This window comes from Sinocyclocheilus grahami, unplaced genomic scaffold (genome assembly GCF_001515645.1).
Source record: "Sinocyclocheilus grahami isolate Dianchi unplaced genomic scaffold, SAMN03320097.WGS_v1.1 scaffold83.1, whole genome shotgun sequence".
Lineage (NCBI taxonomy): Eukaryota > Metazoa > Chordata > Actinopteri > Cypriniformes > Cyprinidae > Sinocyclocheilus > Sinocyclocheilus grahami.
Window position 1 is genome coordinate 755069 of NW_015505262.1, and position 25580 is coordinate 780648.

At 36.1% G+C, this 25580-nt stretch overlaps 1 protein-coding gene across 2 annotated transcripts; it reads left to right on the forward strand.

The window, feature by feature from the left end:
- The first annotated feature begins 2094 nt into the window (after positions 1–2094).
- Positions 2095–25138, forward strand: LOC107586518 (beta-catenin-interacting protein 1). Of its 2 annotated transcripts, none has more exons than XM_016273921.1 (4): positions 2095–2209; positions 7326–7443; positions 9644–9734; positions 23271–25138. In XM_016273921.1, the coding sequence occupies exons 2-4, from the start codon at positions 7348–7350 to the stop codon at positions 23327–23329; spliced, it is 246 nt and encodes an 81-aa protein (XP_016129407.1). In that variant the 5' UTR covers positions 2095–2209; positions 7326–7347; the 3' UTR covers positions 23330–25138. The 2 variants fall into 2 exon arrangements, with proteins under 2 accessions (XP_016129407.1, XP_016129408.1); XM_016273922.1 differs by having other exon boundaries at positions 7329–7443.
- The last annotated feature ends 442 nt before the right edge of the window (positions 25139–25580 follow it).

Consider the following 25580-nt stretch of genomic DNA (forward strand, 5'->3'; position numbering starts at 1 on the left):
TGGGTGCCGGTAAAATGAGAGTCCAAACAGCTAAGAAAACTATCACAATAATTCACAATCCACATGACTCCAGTCCATCAATTAACAGCTTGTGAATTGGAAAAAGCTGTTTTTGTAAGAAACTAATTCATCATTGAGACATTTTTAACTTAAATCGTTGCTTCCGACTAAAATATGAGTCCTCTATACAAAATAATACATAAAGTAATTTTGTCTGAGTCAAGAGAGAAATATGACAGATCAAGTGGATTTAGATGTGAGAGGACAACATGCAATGGACTTTTTCACTTTAGGGAAGCGTTGTTATAGATTATTATTTGCATTTTGGCCTAAAGCAGCAGTTTAAACATAAAACGCCTTGATGGATTTGTTTCTTACAAACACAGTTTTTTCACTTTACAAGACGTTAATTGACAGACTGGAGACATGTGGATTATTGTGATGTTTTTATGAACACTCATTCTGACGGCACCCATTCACTGCAGAGAATCCATTGGTGAGCAAGTGATGTAATGCTAAATTTCTCCAAATCTGTTCCGATGAAGAAACAAACTCATCTACATCTTGGATGACCTGAGGTTGAGTACATTTTCAGCAAATTTTCATTTTTGAGCGAACTATTCCTTCAAGAGGACTGTCACAATGTGGCCGATTTACCCGAATTCACCCTATGTAATTTCCAGAATTCAGATTAGTGTGGGACAGGAAGTTAAATGTGCCTGATCAGCATTTGAATGTTATTATTGTGTGTGTTGGAGAAATATACAGTGAAAATGAAATGGAGATAGTAGGGGAAGTGGAAACTGCACGAGACCTCAATCTTTGTTGTGTAATGAATGATAAACGAGGCTTTCCCAGTGTGAGGATACAGTAAATGAGACTGCTGGGAAACTCTCAGTAACATATGCTCTGAGACTAGGGCTTGGAAATAGTGGTGATAACATTAAGAACAGTGATTTCTGTTTTAGTTCCATTGAAGGATTTTCTGTAATAGGGCAATCCTGAGAAACATGAACCCCACTCGGGCACCTTAATGGCTTATTGTAAAAGCTTATTATACATATTTAAAAGCTTTAATAGCATTTCTATACTCTGTGGAATTGAAATGGGTTCATTACCTGTCATGTTCATGCTGTCTAAACAAATAGCGGTACTTTATTATTATACCATCAAGAAGGTGATATACTCTGTAAGGTTTATGTCAGTCATAGGAATATAATGAAACTGTAAAATCCAATTAAATGTCTCCTTTTGTACAGTATTTAGAGAAAAAGATCGAATTGATTATATGTCAAAAAACTGATAAATTGCAATCAAAAGAACTTAAGAGTACACGAGATGGCATCAAAAGCACCTTTTAGATAAAGTAACTAAAACTGAAAAATAGTACGATCTATTACATTTGTCTATTTGTGAGTGGTACCACACAGAAAATATCGAGCTATTTAAGACAGGACAAAAACAATGTGGTGTATATGAAAAAAAATAAATAAATATATATACTGTATATATTGTGGCTCAGCCAGTGTATATTCAGTGCTCCAAAAACATTTTTTACATTTATTGTTACTAATGCTTAGGTAGCCTACTTCTCGAAATGGTAAATGACTTTTCATTTCTCTTGTTACATAATATTTAAAAATAATATAAAGTAATATAATATATTAATAAATTATTAAACTTATTTTATTTTAATAGATTTTTTTCTTTTTTTTATTGCTACTGATCTGTCAGTTTAGTGCTTAGGTACATTTTAGAATGTTATGTAGACTTTTTTTATTCCTCTTGTTATAATATATTAACAATATTTCATAATATCATATAATGATAAAGTATGAAAAACATTTTATTTTATAAAAAAAAAGATCAGATCAGTATTAAATCAGTGTTTCTTTTTTTACATTTATTCTCAGTATGTTCTGACTTTGCATTCCTTTTGTTATAATATATCAAAATACATAATAAATATGTACCAACCCCATAGACTTTGCTCGCTCGCTGATCACTAGTTAGCTACGCAGCGTCACAGCGCCCTCTGATGGCGACGGTCGCGCGTCGCACCGGCAGGAACTGATTCAGCAGTGCTTTACGCTCTTGAGTCACTCCAGCGCTGCCGACTGTCGGGATGTGACCCCGGAACAGGACGCCTGCTTATACACAACACAGCTCTCAAATACAACAAAAACGACAGAATCCTGGACCAGGAGAGGTAAGACGTCAAAGCGGAGGTGTTTGAGGCAGCATATGAAAACTACGCCCCAAAACGAGGCGCGAGTTGAAGCTGTTTGGCTGTTTTTCTGTTGCTAGCGAGCTAATGTGTGTGTATGGGAATTGTGGGAACTTCATTCAGGGCTTTGTTACAGCCCCACTGTCCGCTTTGCCTGTTTAGACACCCCCTGTATCTTACGCACACTAACTTTTCTCCTTTAAACACTATAGTCGTAAATAAAAGACAGTCTGTTTTACTGACCGTCTTCATTTTAAAGATAAATGAGCGATATATGCGCGCGTTTTGTCACAGAAAAAGAGAAGAGGACTGGAGTGATAACTGACTGCTGTACTAGTTCAGTATTATACAGATACTTTGTACGCTTACAATTTAAATGTAATCTAATTTGCATATTAATGACGTCGTTTATGATCTATACACGTTGTGCTGTTTACCTTTTTTGCTTTTAGACCGCTTTTTCAGCACACGAATCTGCGGCTGTGAATGCACAGATATGTTTAAATGGTCATTGCGGTTGAACTATAATTTCCCCACCTGATTCGATAAATGCAGCACTTTTATGATGAGTTTTTGTGGTTTTCCTGCATCAATTTAGTATTTATAGGTTTATTTGATCTTCTTAGACTCTCAGTTCATAAAGAATCTCAGTCACTGTGCCACATTATCTTGTCTTAGTGGCAATGATAGTCTATTTTTAGTCTCTCCACACCCTGAACTCATTGTGAATACAGAATACATGTGTTTGGCTCACATTCGGCTATGAAACTGGCAGTCTGCCTGTAGTGGGCACTTGAACCGCGCTGGGCTTCGAGAGTTGACGGGACAGGGCAGGGCCAGCTACTTGTGAACTTGGAAGTGAAACAGTTTTTTCTTCAGTCTTCGCATTCTCCTGAGGGATTCTGACTCTTTGAATCCAAGAAAGACGGTTCTCCTCCTTTATGGCAGGGGGGCAGGTGTGGCTCATGGACTGCTCAACCTCTGCGTCCCGAAGGGAGATCATCAGCTGCCTTTGAGCTACAAGCTTAGGCATGGACTCAGACCTCCTGCCAAGCCAAGCTTCACATTTTTTTTTGTTGTTGTTGTGGGGAGCCCAGCCCCCCTGGTGTCGCTTGGCATCTCCCACCCCCTCTCTTTTCTGTCTGTCAGACACAACACAGGCTGGGTTTATGCCTTGCAGGCCTGCTCCTACATGATCAAGGCCGGGATCCAGGCTTAAATCAGCCTCGCTGGCTGCAAATGTGGCTTCTTTCTGTGGTAATAAGCGAAATCCTCTTCAGCTTGCTTACATTTTCAGTGGTTGGCTTCCTTTGACTTTGAAAAATTTTGCTTGCACACTATTAATGATCTCAATCCTTTTCTGGCAATATTACATTTTACTAAATTAAAAAAGTGTGTATGTGTGAGTGTGTATGTCATAAAAATATATATATATTTAAAATATTAAATATAATAATTGTATTTTTCATTTTATGTTTTTATTATTTTTGTATTATTATATAATTTATATATTTTATTAGATTTTTTTTTTTTTACTTGGTTTAGGTCTCAGACAGATTAGTCGCTGCAAATGTGGCTTCTTTCTGTGGTAATAAGCGAAATCCTCTTCAGCTTGCTTACATTTTCAGTGGTTGGCTTCCTTTGACTTTGAAAAATTTTGCTTGCACACTATTAATGATCTCAATCCTTTTCTGGCAATATTACATTTTGCTCAATTAAAAAAGTGTGTATGTGTGAGTGTGTATGTCATAAAAAAAAATATATATATATATATATTTAAAATATTAAATATAATAATTTTATTTTTCATTTTATGTTTTTATTATTTTTGTATTATTATATAATTTATATATTTTATTAGATTTTTTTTTTTTTACTTGGTTTAGGTCTCAGACAGATTAGTCACACCTTAGCAGGAAAGGCCTGACTTCCTCTCTTGAAATAAAGTGTTTGAGCCCATTTAGTTGAAAAATAGTATTATTGAGGGAATTGTCTTGTCATTGTTTTATATAGCTGTATATGTCTGACAGCCGGTGCAGCAGTGATCCCAAAGGGAGCTTCCCACTGCAGTGGGTTTTGTATTGTGATTCATGACAAGCGCTCTGGTGCATGACAACCATCTTGTGAAACACTTATACTAGACTGATTTGAATACCGAGGCGATGCATTGACAAAATAAGCCTTAGAAAACTTCAGTAATGTTTGAACCGCTTCACACCCTGTCATAAGTTGGTTGCGATTAAACTTTTTTTTTTGAACTGCTGAAATTTCAAAGTATCATTCCTTGAATGTTCTGATCTGCTTTTTAACTATGTAGACTTTTTTTTATAGTTCGTCAAATTCAACTTCTTTTTGTGTTGACTATTTTTGAATTTACAGGGATTGCATTGCTGCATCATGCTTCATGCATTGCTAACGAGTCATGACCTAGTTATCAGTCATACCAGCTCTGGCTGCCTCTATTGTTGTCAAATACACTAACTATTGTTTCCACACTGTAAATGGCTAGTTTACCATAAAATCTGCTTGCAAGTGATTGTTGGGCTTTATAGTAGCTAAACTTTGTAATTGCACCATATTTTCTGCCGAAATCACCTCCTGTGTGTCTTATTTTATTGTTTCATTCAAAGTAGACAGGAAAGTGGAGGCAGAGAGAAGGGGAATAAGGACAGTCAAACCGGCTTGTTGTTTGCTGTAGGTGGTTTCTGGTTGTAATTATAAGCGGATTATAACCCACTGGATGTTGATCAAGTTTCTGATCATGTAAATGGATTTCAGTTTGGTCAAGGGTTGAAAATTGTTTTAGGTGACAAGCTGCTATATGTAGAACCATGCTACATAGAAACATGGTTAAACCTGGTTAAAAATCCTATAGGATTTAAAACAGAATAAATATAGTAATTGTACAGGAAATTCTCGTATGTCCCTGAAAGACATAAATAAATTGAATTTTTATTATGAAATTAATATTTATTTGATGTATGTTACAATTATATATAGTTATTTTTAATATTTTAGGTTTATTAAAAAAAATATATATATATATTTTTTTTTTTTTTTTGACATTTTGTTTTATACTTGGGGTTAATAATTTAGGTTTGGGAACTCCTGACTAAAGCATGTAAAATTCTAGTTTGTAGCTTCATTGTGAACACACTTTATTTTTTAAAGCAACTGACAGAAAATTATAGGTCCATAATATTGGTTATTTGCCATGAAATAATTATCGTTATAAATCCAGATTTCTGGTGTTGTGCATCCATAACCTCTTCTTTTCCAAGTTAGATTTTTCTAAATGTAAAAATGTATATTTTGAAGTCATCTTTTGTTGTGACATGGTTTGTTTTGTCCAACTGCAATAAAAATATATTGTTTGTGTCACTATGTATTGTCATTGTATGATTAAACTCAAATGTGTATAGTTTATTTTACAATATGCAGTGAGCATTTCATTCACGATAGACACATCTTCAAACTATGAGAATGTACAAATGATTTTAATAATGATAGTCTATCATCCACATATTTTATAAAATCTGCAGACTTGCTCAAACAAAATACCTGCTCCTCCTGAGCTGCGGTGTGCTACACATCTAAAGCCCTGATAGATTATGGGGCATTTTTTAGACATTCCTACCCACAGTCTTGGAAGGATGAAGTAGGTGTGTTGTTATGCACAGGCTTTTCTTGGGTGTTTGCGGCAGAGTTGAGCTGCAGTGAGTCTGCCTGCTTTCTGGCCTGTCTCGTCTCCAGCAGGAAGGACAGTCATGATCAAAAGCGAGTGAGGGAGAGTGAGCCGTCTCCCCCTTGAAGGTGTGCCTGGTGTCACAGAGCTGCCGAGCTGACGCTCCGGTCCCTCTTGTGTGTCTTTCATCTGCGAGCACTCCTCATCCCCCCCACGGCTGCCAGCGAGACGCAGCAGAATAAAGTGCATGCTTTATTTAATATGAAGCTCTTTTGATGCCACGGCCCTTTGGTGACTGATGAGTCTGTGACTGTAGAGGAAATCTGGGTTAGTTATTTTGCCAGGGTCGCCCGTTTCTATACTGCTTTCTGTCTTAAACTCCTTCCTGGCTTACATTAAGTGCCTTCAAAAATTTAAGCTGTTAACACACCAGACTGGCCATGAGGAGGTACTGTCATTCTTAAAGTCAAGGCCAGACAAATGTATCTGTCGTGAAATGAAGGGTTGAACCAGCTTTTCTATTAAATATAGGCTAACCCCACATCAAACAAGCTGTCAACATGTATTAGAGGCTCTTTGTGCAGATAAGAGGGTGTGAGACATCACAGGCTGGATGTCGCCAAAGGATTCACTCTGACACATTCACAAAACCCCCAGAATGTATTTGATGCCGTTCATTTTGCTTGATTGTCAGTGCTTCGTTCTGTGGGTGATACTTCCTCCTTTTTCTCAATATGACATTGGTGTGAGATGCATTATTGCATTGATTATGGATTAGGTATTACTGCAGTCTGTCTCTTTGTTTGTGTCGTGATGCTATTTTCTGGAAAATGACATTTGAGGCATCCGATCGTTTTGCAAATTGACTGTATTGTGGCTTTCTTCTGTGATTATGTTCTTTTTTGCTCCTCAAGGTCCTTAAAAATGTTTCACACTTTCACACTGAGTGTAAGTCTGAAAATAGGTCATTAGGAAGTGAGCAAGACGAGGGAAAGCTGGGAGCACGGTTAGATCTTCCATTAAATATGCATGAGGGCCATTTATAATGCTGTCAACCTGCTCCATGATCTGAAGTGTATTCAGACTTCACACACTAATTCTGCTTAATTAGAAGCTTTCTGCATTTGGCAAAGGTTATGATAGGTTTCATTTTTTTAAGCCAAATATGTTGCCTGATTGCATACAGCTAGTTTGTAAGGGTTTTTCTTCTGTATAACATTGTTCAGTTTATATAAATATAATGGAAATGTTCACTGCAGTTAAATTTAGGTCTGATTTACATTTCTAGGCCCTCATGCAATATATTTTTTTGTATAAAACCCAAGTAGGACTGTATTCAACTCACGAGTTCTTGAAATAAAATTTGGCATATGAATAATTGAATGCTCTCTTGCTCTGTGTGCGGTTGCTCAGCAGTGCGTCAGGAGCAGGGGGGATGAACCGAGAGGAAGCCCCTGGCAAGTCTCCTGAGGAGATGTACATCCAGCAGAAGGTGCGGGTGCTGCTCATGCTCAAGAAAATGGGATCAAATGTAAGTGTCAGACTAGTGAGAATAAGACATCTTCTGATGCGCTTTAACCCTTTAAACCCGGTACACAAGGGTTTAAAGGGTTAAAACCCTTTTTACCCCCCCCCCCCCCCCCCCCCCCACGAAGAAATTCATAATGAAATTACTAAGCAACCACTGAATGGAATAACACAAAATATGTATCATTTTAAAGCTTTGAAACTCAGCTTTGTAATGTATGTATTATTTTTATCAACTCTTAACCAGTGCTGAGTAGTCCTGAGCGCATGAAATTACTAATCATATTTTTCAAACCACTGAAAGCTTAGAGTCTGACCTTTGCAATGCATGTAGCCACTTTGATTAACAAAATATATTTTTTTGTATGACAAATGTACTGTAATATGTCAGAAACATCATACAGTTCAGATAGTCATATGTCATTTGTCATATGTCTCACTGAGTAGAATAAAACAAGCATAATTGTTTGGGGCTTTGACTAAACTTGTGCAAGTTATTGTACGCAAAGTCACCCCCGGACCCATATGAAAATAATATATGGATGCATAGTCTGACCTTTGCAATGCATGTAGCCACTTTGATTAACAAAATATATTTTTTTGTATGACAAATGTACTGTAATATGTCAGAAACATCATACAGTTCAGATAGTCATATGTCATTTGTCATATGTCTCACTGAGTAGAATAAAACAAGCATAATTGTTTGGGGCTTTGACTAAACTTGTGCAAGTTATTGTACGCAAAGTCACCCCCGGACCCATATGAAAATAATATATGGATGCGGCATTTATGTCACTTTATTGCTTGCAACTTCATAAAGCATGCTGAGATTGTGGAAAAGTACACATCATTATTTAGAGCAGATTCTCCTGATTAAAATTAGCATTTTAATCCATTTATATCTAAAGATTTTTCTCATGAATTTATAACACACATAAAACTGCAGAGGCACATGTAGCTTAGCAAAAAAAAAATCAAAGGTAGCTTTCATGTGATGTTTTCGCTCGTAACTTGACGCAACATCATTTTCAGAAAATTCTCCAGATTAAAAGGAGCCCAAATTTACCATAATTCGTCGATTAGATACAAAGATATTCCTCATTAGAGCTATAACACATAAAACCAGACAGGCACAGCAAAAAAACTAAACAAAAATAACACCTGCACCTTTCACGTGGCGTTTTTGTTCATAACTTCATGAAACATGCATTGATCGTGGTAAATTGCACGACATTATTTTCAGAAAATTATCTCGATTAAAAAGAGTCCAAACTCACCATAAATTGTCCATTAGATCTAAAGATATTCCTTATGTTTGTTATAACACATAAAACCACTAAATAAAATCAAAGGTAATTTTCATGTGACATTTCATTCATAATTTCATGAAACATGCATAGATTGTGGAAAATGTCACGTCATTATTTTTAGAAAATTCTCTCGATTAAAAAGAGCCCAAACTCCCCATAATCTGTCATTTAGCTCTAAAGATATTCCTCATCGAAACTATACCTGCCTTTTGACTCTCCTTGCTACGGTTTTGGAGTTATGAGTCTTTATTTTTGTGTATGTCACTCAAAAAACAGTTTTAAAAATGCCTTCAGGATGTCAAGGGCTAAACAAAAAGACTTCTTTTCTTCCAAAATGCTGTAACTTTTGGATACTTTATTCTATCACTACAAAATTGGAATCGGATACAGCTAACATGTTGGAGAACATCACCAAAAAAGAATAACATTTTTCCCCTACCTTATTTCTTACCCGAGATATTGAATGTCAAATTTTTGAGTGTTCTGTGAGATATGCTCAGATTCATGAGCAGGACATTAATTTTTCTGTCCGGATTAAATTAGAAGTCATTGGCGAATATTAATTTCCCACAGCGGCACAACCTTGGTTACATTTTATTGAAAGATTGACTATGAAAACACTTTGTTTTCTTTAGAATAACCTGCGTTTTCTTTAATAATAATGCAAAATAAGACCAGGGATACTTAAGAAAGCAAATTGCTTGCATTTTTATATTTTCTTTAAAATATAGAAACCAGTCGTTGTCATGAATTTGGTGACCGCTTCATTGTTCCTTGAAACTGATCTAGCGTTTGACAGTTTAGTAGCGTTTTAGGTGATTCTTAACTGGACACTGGCATGGATTTTCATTGCCAAATGTGAAGTTATTTTTTTTGTCCCCACACTTACAGCTGACACCAAACGAGGAAGCGTTTCTGCGGAATTATGCAGGCGTGGTGCACAGCCAGATGAGTCAGTTGCCACAGCACCCTATTGACCAGGGTAAGTCAACATTTACAGCCTGAACACCACAGGTCAAACCTCCACCCTTTACCATGAACACTCTTATTTATTGAGGTGCTGTAGTTCATATCACACTGGACATTGGAATATTAGAAGGATTATTGTCTTTCTTGATTGTTTAGTTTATAATTGGAAATGGTGTCATTAAAACTGTCATGCATGATACCATAAGTTGACTCTAGATCATGTATAAATTGGATTTGAACTTGTGACAAAGGTGAAATAGGGATTTTGTAAAAGCTACCATGTGTTAAACAACTGACATAGTTATGTACATGGCTGTTGCCAAGGCAAATTTTTATTAAATTATTAGCATATTTAAACAGTGTAAAAAAAAAAGTGTACATAAACAATGCTTAATATTTTAATTATATTTGTAGAGAGAGAGAAAGCAAGAGAGAAAATATTTATTATATGTATATACTTTAAACTCAATACTTCAATAACAGTATTTCTTTATATTTTGGACAACATTGTGCTGTAGCTTGTTCCACAGGGAGGCGCTAGCACAACATAAATGTTTCAGGTAGGCAATTTAAATGCTACATACTGTATATTGTAGGATAATTTCCTCTGATTTTAACTGAGATGATCAGCTGATCTATAGGTCTAAAGTGAAATAACTTCACGTAGTTGCATCGTATACCATAGTAAGAATGAAACTGTAATGCTCAGTCATACTAGGATGCATTAACTGAGCACCTTGTCATAAAGAACACATGCTTTCTGAAATGTATTATTTTTTTTCGACGGGAAAAAAGAAGTGTTAATGTTGTGAATAACTCTAGGTGTATAGAAGAATGGAGCACAGGTTTTGTTTTCATTAAATATGCACATGAGCCTGGTTGTTAGGCATGGATACCAATGCTGTGCTCTTTTTGGAAGGATCTTCATAAATAATGCAGTAGCAGAAGAAAAATGGATGTAGATGTCAGTGTGTGTTGTGCTTCTGGGATTTTTCTAGCTCAAATGACTTCTTGTGCAGAGCTTTGTGTGTGTTTGCTCCAACATTAGGAAATATTCCGTCATTGATGAGCCAACATTTTGATGAGTGGTTTTTAAGATGTTGTGATGTTTCTAGAATAAGAAATGTAAATGGCAGCCCTTAGATGAAAGCGATCAGTAGACGCTTGTGGTCTCCTGCAGTATAATGAGGTTGAGATGAAAGGGAGGAAACACTTAATGAACAACACACGGTGAAGTACAATAACCTTTGTTTAATGCACAGACAAGGAGGGCCATCAGGAATATGTTAGGGGAGTATCACTGAGATTAGTCCGTTTCTTTTAGGAGAAACTTTGCATGTGCTAAAAATGCTAGAGGTCTGCTGAGATGAACTGGAATGTTTTTAGTAGTAGTCACTCATTTTTTTGTTCAAATTAAAGGGATAATGTAGGATCACGACACGGCTATCTGAGGATTTAGCTAATGTAATATTGGAGCAAATGGATGGCACTTCATATCTACACATGCTAATGCTTTCTCTCTCACATCAGGCAAAATAGTGCCGCATCTCAGGGGACTATACTGCAGTTAGATGAATCATATATGTATCAAGTTGTCCCAGAGGGCTGCCTGTGTTTGCGTCCAACACCTTGGAAAATGACTAGTGACTCACCCGGTGACTAGTATATCTGCAGATATGGCTATATTTGTTTCTCATAATTCTTACAAAAAAAGATACATGCTATATGGCTTTATATTTAAAGGTATGCATGATCTGTAGGCCTTTCAGATTTCTGGGGTAAATTAAAGGGCTGTTGTCTGTACAGTTAACAAGAACCATCTAATGAAAAGAGTTCATTTGTGTTTGCCACATTTGTGAGTATAATAGACTCGAACTGAGGCTGAACATTTCACTTTCTCAATGGCTGTTGTTCTTTCATGGGAATAAACTTTTTTTTTTTCCCAATCTTTTTTGGGAAAGAACTGTTTTGGCGTGATCTTGCTGTTGTGAATGTGATCTCAGTATTTTTCCCAAGCTGGACAGGTTTGATTGATTTCTGATATTTGAAGGTGGTTTACACATCATATATAACACAACACACTCTTTTGACTACTCAGAACACCTTAGCAACAGCCTGGCAACCATCCACAACACCCAAGCATTGCGACAGTGAGTTTTGCACATGCAACCACCACTCCCGATTTTCTTCACAAGTGTACAAATATGGTATGTTTACTCCTTCAGAAGCTCCAAACCTGCCACTTTCCCTGTTTACTAGTCTACGGATTAAACACATTTGCATTCGGGACCATCTAATTGGCTAATTAGCATAGATGCATATTCTAAATTTTGTAATGCAATTTTAATCATATCTAAAGCCTTGAAGTTTAGAGGATAAAACTGGTGTCTGGGGGAGGACGGTGGGCATAGGAGAACTTTGTGAGTTTAGGCAGCTCAAAGCTTCACACCATGCCAAGCAAACTCATTAACAGGCCTAAAGAAATACATGCTGCTAAAATGAAATGATCGGCCAACTTTTTATTCATACATTAATTAGGTGATGTTTGTGGGGGGGAAAATAAATAATTCTATATAAAAGTGATTATAAAATAATAAATATTAAACCAATAACATAAAAAATATACATTTAATAATATTATTATTATTAATATCATTAATATATGCATATTAAATGGCATAATATAATTTATTTATTTCTTAAATAATTTAGAAAAAGTGTAAAAAGAGAAATTATATAAATAACAGGGGTTTGTGATATTTAAATAAAGTCCAGTGCTTAATAAAATATATTTATATTTTAAGGCTTTTTCAAATCTAATAAGAAAATAAAATGAAATATTCAACATGCAAAGATGTTGTAAAATGCACTGTATTTTTAAACATTTAGTTTTGTACTTGGGATAAATAATTTAGGTCACAGGTTTGGGAACCCCCATAATACTACTATTATTAATAATTTTATTTTTATTTTTTGGATCCAAAAGAAGTGTGAGTGGCATGCCGGTCTCTGGCTGAACTCTGATCCTCATCATTGGATGAAAGTCGACAATGAGGCTGTGAGAGAGCACACCGCCCCTTTTGTGGAGGTCTTGAGGACTGAACAACAGAGCAAGTACAGTAGACAGTTTCCACGGTGATGGAATTGGTGGCGAGCAGGGTGGACACGGGCTTCGTGCTGGTATGTGAATGAGGGAGAGGAACAGGCCTCATTAGAGGACCTTCAGTCAAACCGGATTGTTAATTACAGTCGGATCGTTTGGTCCTGTCTGTGTGACACAGCATTTGAAAGGATGCTGCTCTTTTACGTCCCACTTACAAGCTTTTATTGTCTTTGTTGTATAAGTGCCTGCTCTTTTAAAGAAGAGTTCAAAGCTATGCATTAGTTAGTTGTGTATTATCCATCTGTTAGACTGGTGCGGCCGAATCAACAGTCTTTTGTCTTGTGTCAGCTGGTATAATCCTCAAACGGTATAATCCCAGACTGCACTCCATCAGTGGACCGATGTGACACAGAGAGAGCACTTAAGACCCTTCATCACTAAACCAATGACTCATTGCCCAAAACACAGAAAACACCAATTTCTCTTAGCATGTGCAAACTACAAGCTATTTTTTAACATCTATAAATAGACCTCACGATGGCTTGAATAAATTACTTTTGCTACGTGGCTAAAATTAAAGAGCGTAAAAAACCCATATTTACATGATTAATTTCCTCCCAGGCTCTGGTATTTTAAGCCTAGCCCAAATATGTCCAGTTTTTGTGTTCATTGTAACAACAATTGGTTTGTTTGCCATCTGTGAACAGCGTGTTTTTAGGTGGTCCACTGGCACAGCATAATAATGCAGTAGATGTTATAAAACAGCCTTGTCACCATCCTGCTGTTCACATCCTCTTCTGCTGGAGCAGATTGTGACCCGTTTCTAATTGCAGTAGTAATGGTCTAAAAGTCTATTTCCCCCGATAAGCAAATTAATGAGCCACAGAGCCTGCTTTAAAGAAATTTCACTGGCATGTGGAAGGGGGGAAAGTAACACTGAGGGTCTGATGTTTGCTATACAGTGGTTCTAGGCATTGATAATGCTTTTGAAATGTTTTTGTATACATCTCCAGACTTGTGCCTGTCCACAACTTTATCCCGGAGATATTTTGACAGTGCCTTGCCACCCATAGTTGATTGTTTGCTTCAGTTGCACTACCAAGGACTGAAACGCTCCAGGAAAGCTCTTTTCATGTTGAGCTAATCAAAATGACCACAGCTGATCACAGTTGAAAGTCAAATGGCTTTGTGTGCCATTGAGAAGGTGATTAGCTACACCTGATTGAGTTTACAAGTCATTTTTAGGAGGGGGTGATTCTGTTTTTTTCTGACATGTTGGTGTTATATCTTTCACTTGGATGTTATAAGTTGCACTGAGTAAATACAGCTGGATAAAACAAAAACTGTCCGTCTTCATTTCAGGCTGCAAAGAAACAAAATGTGATTATTTTAAAGGGGGTGATTTTTTTTTTCTATACCCACTGTGTACAATCTATTTTTTTTTATATATATAAGTTATTAAAAGTGTATTTAATATTTAGACTATTATGAAAAAAATAAAAGAAATATCTGGGATCATGAGTCATATTTTGAGTCTTTGTCGATGTAAAAGTGTCTTGCGTGATGCATACAGAAGGGTGTGGGGGTGTATGTGTGGTTGTGTGTCAATCCCACACACTCACTACTCATGATCCATGACCATGTTTATACCACACTTCCTGAAATAACCCACTAATACCATATCTGCTATCTCAATCCCTCAGCCGTGATCTGCCTGCAATTATCTATTTAAATGTGCCCCTAGAAGTGTGCTCCGTCTGGTCCATTATTACAGTATATTATTGCTATTATCAGATGATTTGTATGTGTGGGTTAAACAGTCTTTTTAACTATAGCTGTTAAACAGGGAAAATTGTAAAAAAGAACCTCAGATCATACTGTGAGGGATTTTGATTTAAATGTGCACTTTTTAATGTCAGTGCGTAATGCCACTGTAGAAATAAATTGTTATATATTTTTCTGTTTTGTTTTTAGTGTCTTTTCAGTTTTCCTTTTTGTTTAATTTTTCCTTACTAATTGTTATTTATTGAATTCATTTTTAGTTAAATTTAGTTTAGTTAGTTAAATTTATTGTTTAGTTTAACTTACTGGTATCACTTTACATGTGAAGTAATGTGAAATTAACTTTTAATAATATTAACCGATACAACTTTTGATTTTATTAATGTATTAGTAAATATTGGAATAAAATAGGAAGTATGTTAAAGTAATGTTAAAACATTAACTAAAATTAATAAATGTTTCAGAAGTATTTTTCATTGTTAGTTCATGTTAACAAATGGAACCTTATTGTAAATTGTTACCAAGTTATTTTTCGTTTTCTACTGAGGCAACCCACACCATGTAAAATAAAACAGCTTTTATTTATTATTATTATTATATTATTTTATATGACATTATCTAATTACTGTGTACAACTTTTTTTGTAAGGTAAAAAATGACTTATTGTGCCTTTACGGTATGTTCATGAAATTAGAGCGTATTTTACATGCAATCATTTAGTCTAATTAAGTAAGTATCAGAGAGCTCACATTCGCAATTAAAACCGCTGTCAATTCAGTATCATAGACCACAGGTGTTTTGTAATATGATTATGCATTGCGATGAGTGTATTCATGGGTGACATTAGGGGGGTGCAACAGTCATGGAATCCCTGATGTCGGCCCCGCTGCATCGCTTAGCCAAGCGCTAAATACCCTCAATATGTTTTTGCAGCATTGAGCAATGTAACCAATCACAGACATATCTGTTGATTTATTGAATGCAATGGCCAATCAGAAACGTTTTGTCATAATTCACTCACTGCTGAAAGCGCCACAGTTTTTAAGTGCAGTTTTGCACGCTCGTGAATCATCTCATGACTAAGTGCAGACGTGATGTAAATAAGAGATTCATTGTGCAGTTTAGAGAGCTTCATTGATTATAACGGAACTTTGTAAGATCGCGATGAGTGACGCATTTTAGTGATAAAGGGAGTGCGCTTTGCGCACTTTCTAGGGTATAATCCATTCAGAATTTGTATGAAATTTTCGTTTTTCAGACACATAGACTACATCCTGCAAAGTTTCGGGAATGACATCCGCATATTTATGCGGGATTCACTCTAGGAATAGCAGTGATTTGCAATGGATGGAACATAAATTGTTGATTTAATTCTGGAACTGGTCCTGGCCAAACCTCCACAGACAGCCTGCGTCCCGAGCGAGATCTAATTCACTGACCAAAAGCGAATGTAAACTTTATTGAGATCGGGACATATCAACCAGTAATTTAATTTAATTTACAGTAACGGTCAGTAGAGAGTTCAGCAATGAATGGTATGCGATTTATGACAGAATATGGTCCCACAACTGATCGTTTATTATTTCTTCACGTGTCTCGCCTTTGGTAACAACGATTCAAAACAAAAACATTTCAAGTGACGCAGGAAAAAGACACGGAAAACTTCAGTGAACATCAGAAAAGCAGCGTGCACATTTCTGGTTAAAAAAGAAAGGTCATCAACTGACAAACGGGAAGCATCACCATTCAAGTCAGCAGGAAGAGCCAAAGCTAGTTTACTTTACTAAACGGTGGCAACCTCTTTAAGTTATTCTTGACCGTGTTGGATTGACTGCTTTGATGCGTTGCAATATGTTAGGGCATTATTTTGATGCTTACATCAGAAGAAAATTATTTTGATTTTATTTATTTTATTTATTATATATTATTTAAAAAAAAATTCTTGCCCCCCCTGACTCAAGAGTCAAATGTTGCGTATGAGTGTATTGTTGTTAAGAGGTTAAACCGGGCAGTACGGGGAGGCAGACAGCTGCTGTTTGTTCATAGGTGTTTGCTGCCTGCCGGATTGTGATGCAATCTGATTCTGAGCTGTTGCTAGGAGATGACTCATGGGGGCTCTGACGTCTGCAGCGCATTGGCTTGTGCTCCTGTGACACAGCGTGCGTCGCAAGGAGTGGCTCCACCATAATGAAGGCAGCCGGAAGATGGAGAGGGACATTTTCATCCACGGTCTCTCCATCCTCCCTTTCACACACATTCAGTTTAACTGTAAGGATTTTGAGAGCAGCCTGTTGGTGATTATAAAGCCTTGTCCTTGTCTTTGACCCCTCCTTACCATGATCAGACTGTTACGCAAGCATTATGCAACCCTAAGATGGTGCAGGATCAAAGACATGCTGTTGATGGTTTAGTAGCCGAAGTCTCATGGCGTATACCCACTTCTTTATCAGTCGGAATTGCGTATACCCACTTCTAAATCCCCTCTGATACGCATCATTCAGTAGTGTCCTGCATTAGCCAAAATCATGACAGTCCAGCATGTGAGTAGCTAATGCAATCGCATGTGAATAAATGCAAATATTCCCTAAAAACACCCAGTAAAGACAGTGATGCGGTCAGGACCGAGGCGTAAACACTCTCATGCAGTGTGTTTCATACATACACAAAGCTGAAGGAGGATCTCGTGCAGAAAGTCCAAAACAGCCTCATAGAAGTAGTAACTTCCAGGAAATCCCTAATATGGATAAAGGCATCCAGCTATCACTGTGGCTAAAGCAATCTCTGCTGTAGCTAAGTTGAATAAAAAGAAACATTTTGACTGATGAAACGTGAAGACAATAAACACACGATTGCGACCATATATAGTTTGTGTGTTTTTCAAGTAATCTCCAGGTAATAAAAAAGTATCTGAATAATGCAGTGCTAATTGACATCGCATTAATTACAGTTGGCTATAGAAACTAAAAAATATCTGAAAAATACAAATGGATCATAAAATGGTCATTAGGAAAATATAGAAAAAATATTATAGAATACAAATTATTGGTTATTGTCCAGCAGTGTATTTGATTTCTCAGCCAATTAAAAGTAAGAGATAATAAATAATAATAATAAACTGTCAATTAGACCAAAAAACGAAGGTATTATTATATTTGACATTTCTGTTCTGGCCAGAGGAGAACTGGCCCCCCGACTGAGCCTGGTTTCTCCCAAGGTTTTTTCTCCATTCTGTCACCGATGGAGTTTTGGTTCCTTGCCGCTGTCACCTCTGGCTTGCTTAGTTGGGGACACTTAATATCCAGCGATTTTGTCGACTTGATTGCACATTTACTATTTAAACTGAACTGTGCTGGATGATGATGACATGACTGAATTCAATGATGAACTGCCTTTAACTGAAAATTGAGTGTTTACTTTTGTCATTTTGCATTTGACACACTATTTTCCTATTTAATACTGTAAAGTTGCTTTGACACAATCTGTATTGTTAAAAGCGCTATATAAATAAAGGTGACTTGACTTGACTTGACTGTCCCCCTCACTTCTGAAATGATGTCTATGCTCCTGGGTCAGGGCTCGAAATTACCATTTGCCCATCACCGTATATCATGGGAGAAACAGTCAGTCATGCATAGGAGTAGAGCTGCACAATTATGGATAAATTGAGAATCACAATTTTTTATTTTTTTTTTTCAAATGGAGATCATGATTCTCCCACGATTTTGAACAGACAGCTAAACAAAATAGCATGTAATTTACTAGAGGAGGTTCTGACAAAGTTAATTACAATCTATTAATTTTTTTTATTTGAATTACTTATTGCTAAATCTGCACCTCCTCTGTGGCTAATATTAATTTCATAATGATCCTAACTTCGTGAAGTCAAGCAGCAGAATTTAAGTGACTGTGTAAAAACTAGTGGCCCATTTTGGGGTGAACTAGTTTTACATGTTACTCTTTATAACACAGGGCGTTCATCCTTTACTGGGCTGCTTAAAAAAATGGGGGAATAAATTGAGTATACCCACTTCTCAAGGCACCACTACACCACTGGCGTCATGTTTACTGTCTATACAGTGGAGTTTAATTTGGATGTATTTTTTTCTTTTTCAGGTTATTCAGAGATGTTTCCCAAAAAGTATAAAAATGTGATTCTATGGCGCTTTTATTTTATTCTGCTGTAAGCTAAATCATCAGAAAGCCTGAAATTAGACCCATTTTCAGTAGAATCAGACAGCATACAGCTTGTGAACAGGGTGAGAACCTTAAGTGTTTTCAGTAAGGTGCTAACACTCGTCTGAAGCTGAACTTCACTGTCTCTGTATGCTAATGTTTCTGTTTACTTTTATTCAGAAAGGAGTAATAAAGATTAGAATAAAGACTGTTCTTCTTTTGAGTATTAATATTATAGGCAATAAATACATAAGATATGTTGTTGTCTTATAATGCCTAGTTTAAAGGATTATTTATGTATGTATTGTATTTATTTATTTACTTACTGTTAAATATTTTTGTAATCCAAAAATTTGGGGAAATTTCTAGAATATTGAATATTTCAAAACAAAGAAATTGCATTAAGGCCAAATGGCAGCATATTTAATACTAAGATGTTTATGTACTAAGATATTTTCAATTCTATTTTTCAGTCGAAATGTTTTGGTTATAATATCATCTTCATTTTCATTAGCGACTCAGATTTTACCAACTATATTTGACAAATCTCCCTAAATATACAGTGGGGCAAAAAAGTATTTAGTCAGCCACCAATTGTGCAAGTTCTCCCACTTAAAAAGATGAGAGAGGCCTGTAATTTTCATCATAGGTATACCTCAACTATGAGAGAAAAAAGGAGAAAAAAAAATCCAGAAAATCACATTGTAGGATTTTTAAAGAATTTATTTGCAAATTATGGGATCATTCAAATTCCGTTGTGTATAAATGTTCAACAGTCCCACAAATTGGCAAAATTATGATGGATTTTCCTTGATTTGGAAGTTTCTTGTTCTTTTTGTTCTTGACCTTTACTACATTTGTTTATAATTTGAAGGGTTTGTGGTTTTCAGTGCAGTACTTTTTAGTAAATATTTCAGTAGGGTTAAGTTTTGGATAAAATATCCTAAAATTGCCAAATTCTACAGGAAAGTAAGGAGCATCATCAAAATACACTGGCCTTCGGTGAAGTACAAAGGGTACCTTTTATGTTGAGTGCGTGTCTTTTGACAGTTAGACAGAGTATCTTAAACTCCTGGAAAATTAAACTGGTCATTTCATGTACAGGAAGTGGTGTGTCTGAGTTTGTGTGTTAGGGCAGGGGTTCCCAAACTTTTTGAAAGCATGGCACCCCTTTGTAGTGTTTTTTTTTTCCACGGCACCCCAACCCAATTAAACTAAACGCACATGTGTACAATATATATGAAATTAAATCCAGATGAGCAAACAACAAATGAAGCATAATCAGCAGCATGCATTTATTATGAATGCATCACAACAGATGTAATATGAGGTGAAACAACCCATTCAAATGAACCATCTGTCTTTTACAACTGGATGACACGTCAACAGACTGATTTGAACCATTTACTGTGGGAATCATTGGAACAAAACACATTTAAAGATTGATACTTAACTCTTTAAATAATAATAAACAACTCAAATTAAATTTTTCTTTAGTTTCTCATTTGATTTTTTTCAACCCTGACCTTATAACTTAAAAAAACGGCAACAGCACATTGACTGCGCATTCTGAGATAGATGGGTATAATGTAGGGTTGTGACGGTGAGGAAAAGAGGGGGGTAGTTTTCCCTCTTTTCCTTGCTTTCCTTCGCTTTCAAATAGCTTAAAAGCGCCGTGCGCATTTTACTTTCACTTTCAAATTAGCAGCAAATCAGCAGAATTCAATTCAAGCAACAACAAAATACAACGTAGAACATATTATGCCTAATATAAATAAATAACAAATAACTTACACAAAGTTTAGGTAGCTTATACAAAACTGAAGATCAGTAAACACTGTGGAACCAAATAAATAAGAAACGCTACGTTTATAAGCAAAACAAATAAGAAAGATTGGAAACATGGCATACGCTTGATGTAGAATAATATATATATATATATATATATATATATATATATACAGTTTAAATACATTTAAATCAGCAAACACTGTGGAACCAAATAAATAAGAAACGAATGTTTAAAAAAACTTCTAATATCACCTTAGATAAATGGCAGAAGTCAACAGGCTTTTCAAAATCCAAAATATTTTTTAAAACAGGCGCTTTTGCAAGTCCTTTTGAAACTCTTCTGCCATCGTCTTGTCTGTCTCACTTCACTCTTCTTTGTCAGCTTCTCCTCACAGGATAAATTAAATTGCATTGAGCAGCCGCGTTCAGTTTTAATTTTAGTAAACTAATGATTTTTATTACTATAAAAAAAATCAAAACGACGTTGGGCAAGTGACATAACCGGTGTTGCGGCTTCCCACCGCTAAAACGGTCAACACCTTCTATTAGCAGCAACACGAATTTCGTGTCCTGTCAATCACTGCGTGAAATATAAAATTGAAAATTGCACCATTACAAAGTGCGGACCTGAGAGGAGCGGAGCAGACGGGGCGATTGTCTCCTGAGAACAGTCCAATAGGCGGTAAATACATATTAAACTTTAAGTATGAAATATATCAGTGTTATTTTTCCATTTTATTTTTCACGATTTATTTTCGTTTGAACATGTTCATATGTTGGTGTTTTGATATAGCCTATTTTTAAAATATATGCTGTAAAAGGTTATATGGTACAATAGTATTTTAGGTTATTTAAATTGGAAAAAAAGCTAAGATTCTGCGGCACCCCTAACCAGTTGTCATGGCACCCACTTTGGGAACCACTGGGTTAGAGTACATGAAAGGCAGAGGAAATTATTAACATACCAGTTTAGAATAAAAAATTAGGTCCATAACTAAGACTGGCAAACATATAAGATATTGGGCTACATCATCTAGACACATGAGCACTTCCTGTGCAGCAATTCCTACATGACTTTCAAAATAATCCAGCCAGAGCTCAAGGTTTTGCTGTTTATGTTGTGTTTACACATTTGTGGGATTGTTATTAATCCTTCTTCATCTTGGGACAGCTGGACCTACAAATCCTGTTTACCTGGTTTGCAGGGGTTTGTTTTCCTTCCCCTGGTGGCATCGTTAATTCAGGATTGGAATTGATTAGCGCCTTCCCTCGCTGAGAATCTGTCCCGAACCTTACTGAAATCACAAATGCTCTCATTCCTTCTTTAAACACCCCGCAGACTTCCCGCAATCTGCCGGTGACATTTTCATGTCTTTAGAGGACATCTCTTGCAATGTTTGTTTTCCCAGAGTCCATATTTCAGATACGGACACTGGTAGATTTGGTTTATAGAAGCTTTTAGATGCATTTCTTATCAGTGTGGCACAGAAAACCCCAAGCAGTGGTTGGTACTGGGGGTGTTGTGTCTCATGCCACATGCTACAAAAGTAGATGCTGATTTGACCCTGACGTTAAGCTGTTTATGTGAACAAACTGAGGGCTATAGGTATCTGCTCTGTATTCATTATTACTATGATCTAGTTTGACTCTTATGAATGAACTCATTATTATAGACTGTGAACACCCATCCCCACAGTTCTCCAGGTCAGAGATCAGGGCAGTGGGAGTATGAATGTGTGAAATATTGATTTGAGGAGTCAGCTTTAGACTTTAGATACCTTGGCAATATCTGAAATTGCATACTGCTAACTTACAGTATGCACTGATACCCAGATGACCCACTACATTGAGCAACAATTTTCCATAATACTTTTACATACATTTAAATGTATGCATTTCAGTCGTTCATGCATTCAGTATGACTTGAACTCATGAGTTTGGGGTTGCTAGTGAGTGACAAGTTTTAATGCGCTTGGCTTTATCATATAGCCAGAATGTCAGTAATTAAGACATTTTTACTTTGAGTAAAAAATACAAAATAGTGAACAACAGATGTTCTACATCGTACTGTTCTAAATGTTTACCATTTCATATTGTATGCATGTTTTACATGCTATTTAAAAAAAATAGTATGAAGTATTCGCTGTATACTGTACAGTATGCAGTATGCCTCCATTCAGAACATAGCCCTATATTATTGTAGTTTTTTTATTTATCCCAGTGTTTCTGTAATTTTTCTGACTGGAGTGTTTGTAAGGCAGACAATTGTAAGGCATTGTCTGAGTTTAATTACACACCACACAGCCTGCATGCTCTTCAGCCATTATATCATTGTGTGCTGCCATTGAACGAGCTCACGTAATTTGCTCTGTTCTGAAGATTACGTTTTCCTTACCTAATAAAGCTGTTAGGCTAATAGCCTGGAGAGTGGCTGTATTTATTTTATGTGTAGTACTTTGTACAATACGAATAGTGTAGAAATAAGTAATCTTCTCAGAGCATTATTTAATTTTTGACTGAACATTTCTGTTTGTAGGTACTTTAAAAAATAAATATATATATTTATAATAAAATATGTATTATTGTTATTATTATCTGTAATATTCTGGTAATAATTAAAAAAATATTTATACATTTCATGTAAAATATTCATAATCACTAGTTTTAATCGTTTTTTTGTGTGTGTTTTTTCCCCCGCAGGAGCTGAGGATGTGGTGATGGCCTTCTCAAGATCAGAGACTGAGGACAGGAGACAGTGACCTCTCGCCATGCCAAGTCACTACAGCTGAACACAACACAACACTGTTGACTGATGGAGAGGGCGGAGCCTGAGACGAGAGAGGGGCGGGGCTCTGCTGCATGCCCATTGCCCCACTTCCCTTCTCTTCCCCATTCCCCTCTTCCTCACACTAACTGTTACACTATTGGGCCCCGCGGCCGCACTACCTGATGACTTAAAGCAAATGAGTCCGAAAGAGTCCTGGCGGGTAAATATTAGATTTGGGTATTAAATTTAGTTTTTGCATCATCCTTCCATAATGGCGTTTTATATTTGTTGCCATGAGAGACTTAATGGACCAAGAGCTTCATTTGTCTGGTCAAAAAGAATATAAATCGCCTTATGGGTTATGTTATTACAAACAATTTTCTTTTTCGGTGTATGTAGTTTCTTGTTTTTATTGTCCACAGGATCCTGCAGGTAGATTCTTTTATCTTCTTCTTTTTTTTTTTTTTACTATATTATTTTCAGGGTTTTTGATTGTTTCGTAATCGTTTGCATCATAATTTCATCAAAAAAACATTAATGTTGTTGTGGAGGATACTGAATTGTCAAAATGGACGAGGCCCGTACACACTCCCAGAATGATGTACACAAATGACCTGATGTTTCATGATCTCTTTTTTTCGATGTTTGGATTAATGTGAAATTTCATAGCCTTTTTTGTACACAACGTGAGAAAAAAGTAGAAAAGTGAACGAGTCGTGCCAGCTGTGTTTTTATGTAAAATATTTCTAAAGGTATCTAATGAATGTCTTGGGTCCTTATTTATTTTTTCAATGTCTTAAAATGTAGACAGACACAGACCCCTTTTAAATTACAGTCCTGATTTGTAACCAAGTTTTAATACAAATGACTTGAGAAACTGTAATAACAAATTTACAGCCTTAAGCGGTGTAACAGGACGTTCCATACTCGGATGTGAGTACGTGTCAGCATATATTTGATTGAGTGGTGCTAACGAAACACGTTTTTAGTTATTCTAATTGAAGTCGAAGATGAATAAAAGCTTGTGTGAATTCAGAGGATGCTAAACGTCCTGCGATAACTTAATGAAAACCAAACCTTTTTTCTATTAGGAGTTCAATTAAATTGATTTTGTGTTTTGGCCTCTGACCTTTTTGGTAACATTATTTCATGTTCAGTATTTAATGCGTATTCATGTTTTGTTAACTTGCTTAACATAATTATTGTGTCTTAGTGTTTTGAAATGATGCATGCCTGCATTGTGGTCTCTGGTGTATGTTCAAGTAGCTCTGTAATGGTCACAAGAGCCTTGATGCTTTAAACATCAGTGTGCACCTCTTTTTAATCTGTGGATGTAAGTCCTTTAATGAAAATGGCTTTTATAGTTCTCGCTAATATCAGCAATAAGTATTTGATTGAATGTCTTCAGTCATCAAGATTACTTGTCCATGTGACAGCTGCATTATGACAGGAACATGCATTTGATTTCTTTTTGACTGTAAATCTTTATTTTGCCTATGCAATGTTTTTTTTGTTTTGTTTTTTTACATCAGAAGCACACAATTGTTTCTAACACACTCATTTCAGGTTGGGTTTGTGGCCTTTGAGCTTTGCATCCATTGAATGTCACTCTGGATTCTTGTTTAATTCATTGGCTTCACTGCATGTTGTCCGTACTCGCTTGAGCTGTTAAACTATTTAATGTGAATTGCTTTTTTATTGTTTTAAATTCAATTGAATGGTTGTTTTATGCTGGATGGCTGTGTCGAACTCGTCCCTTGACTTAAATGCGTCCGAAATATATACCAACTGAACCATTAAAGGAGTTAATGCCTGTTGTATTGAATGTTTTTGTTTCAATTGGCATTTATTCTGAAAGCATAAAGTATGAAGGACTGCAGTGTGTAGTCATCAAGATTACTTGTCCATGTGACAGCTGCATTATGACAGGAACATGCATTTGATTTCTTTTTGACTGTAAATCTTTATTTTGCCTATGCATTGTTTTTTTTGTTTTGTTTTTTTACATCAGAAGCACACAATTGTTTCTAACACACACTCATTTCAGGTTGGGTTTGTGGCCTTTGAGCTTTGCATCCATTGAATGTCACTCTGGATTCTTGTTTAATTCATTGGCTTCACTGCATGTTGTCCGTACTCGCTTGAGCTGTTAAACTATTTAATGTGAATTGCTTTTTTATTGTTTTAAATTCAATTGAATGGTTGTTTTATGCTGGATGGCTGTGTCGAACTCGTCCCTTGAC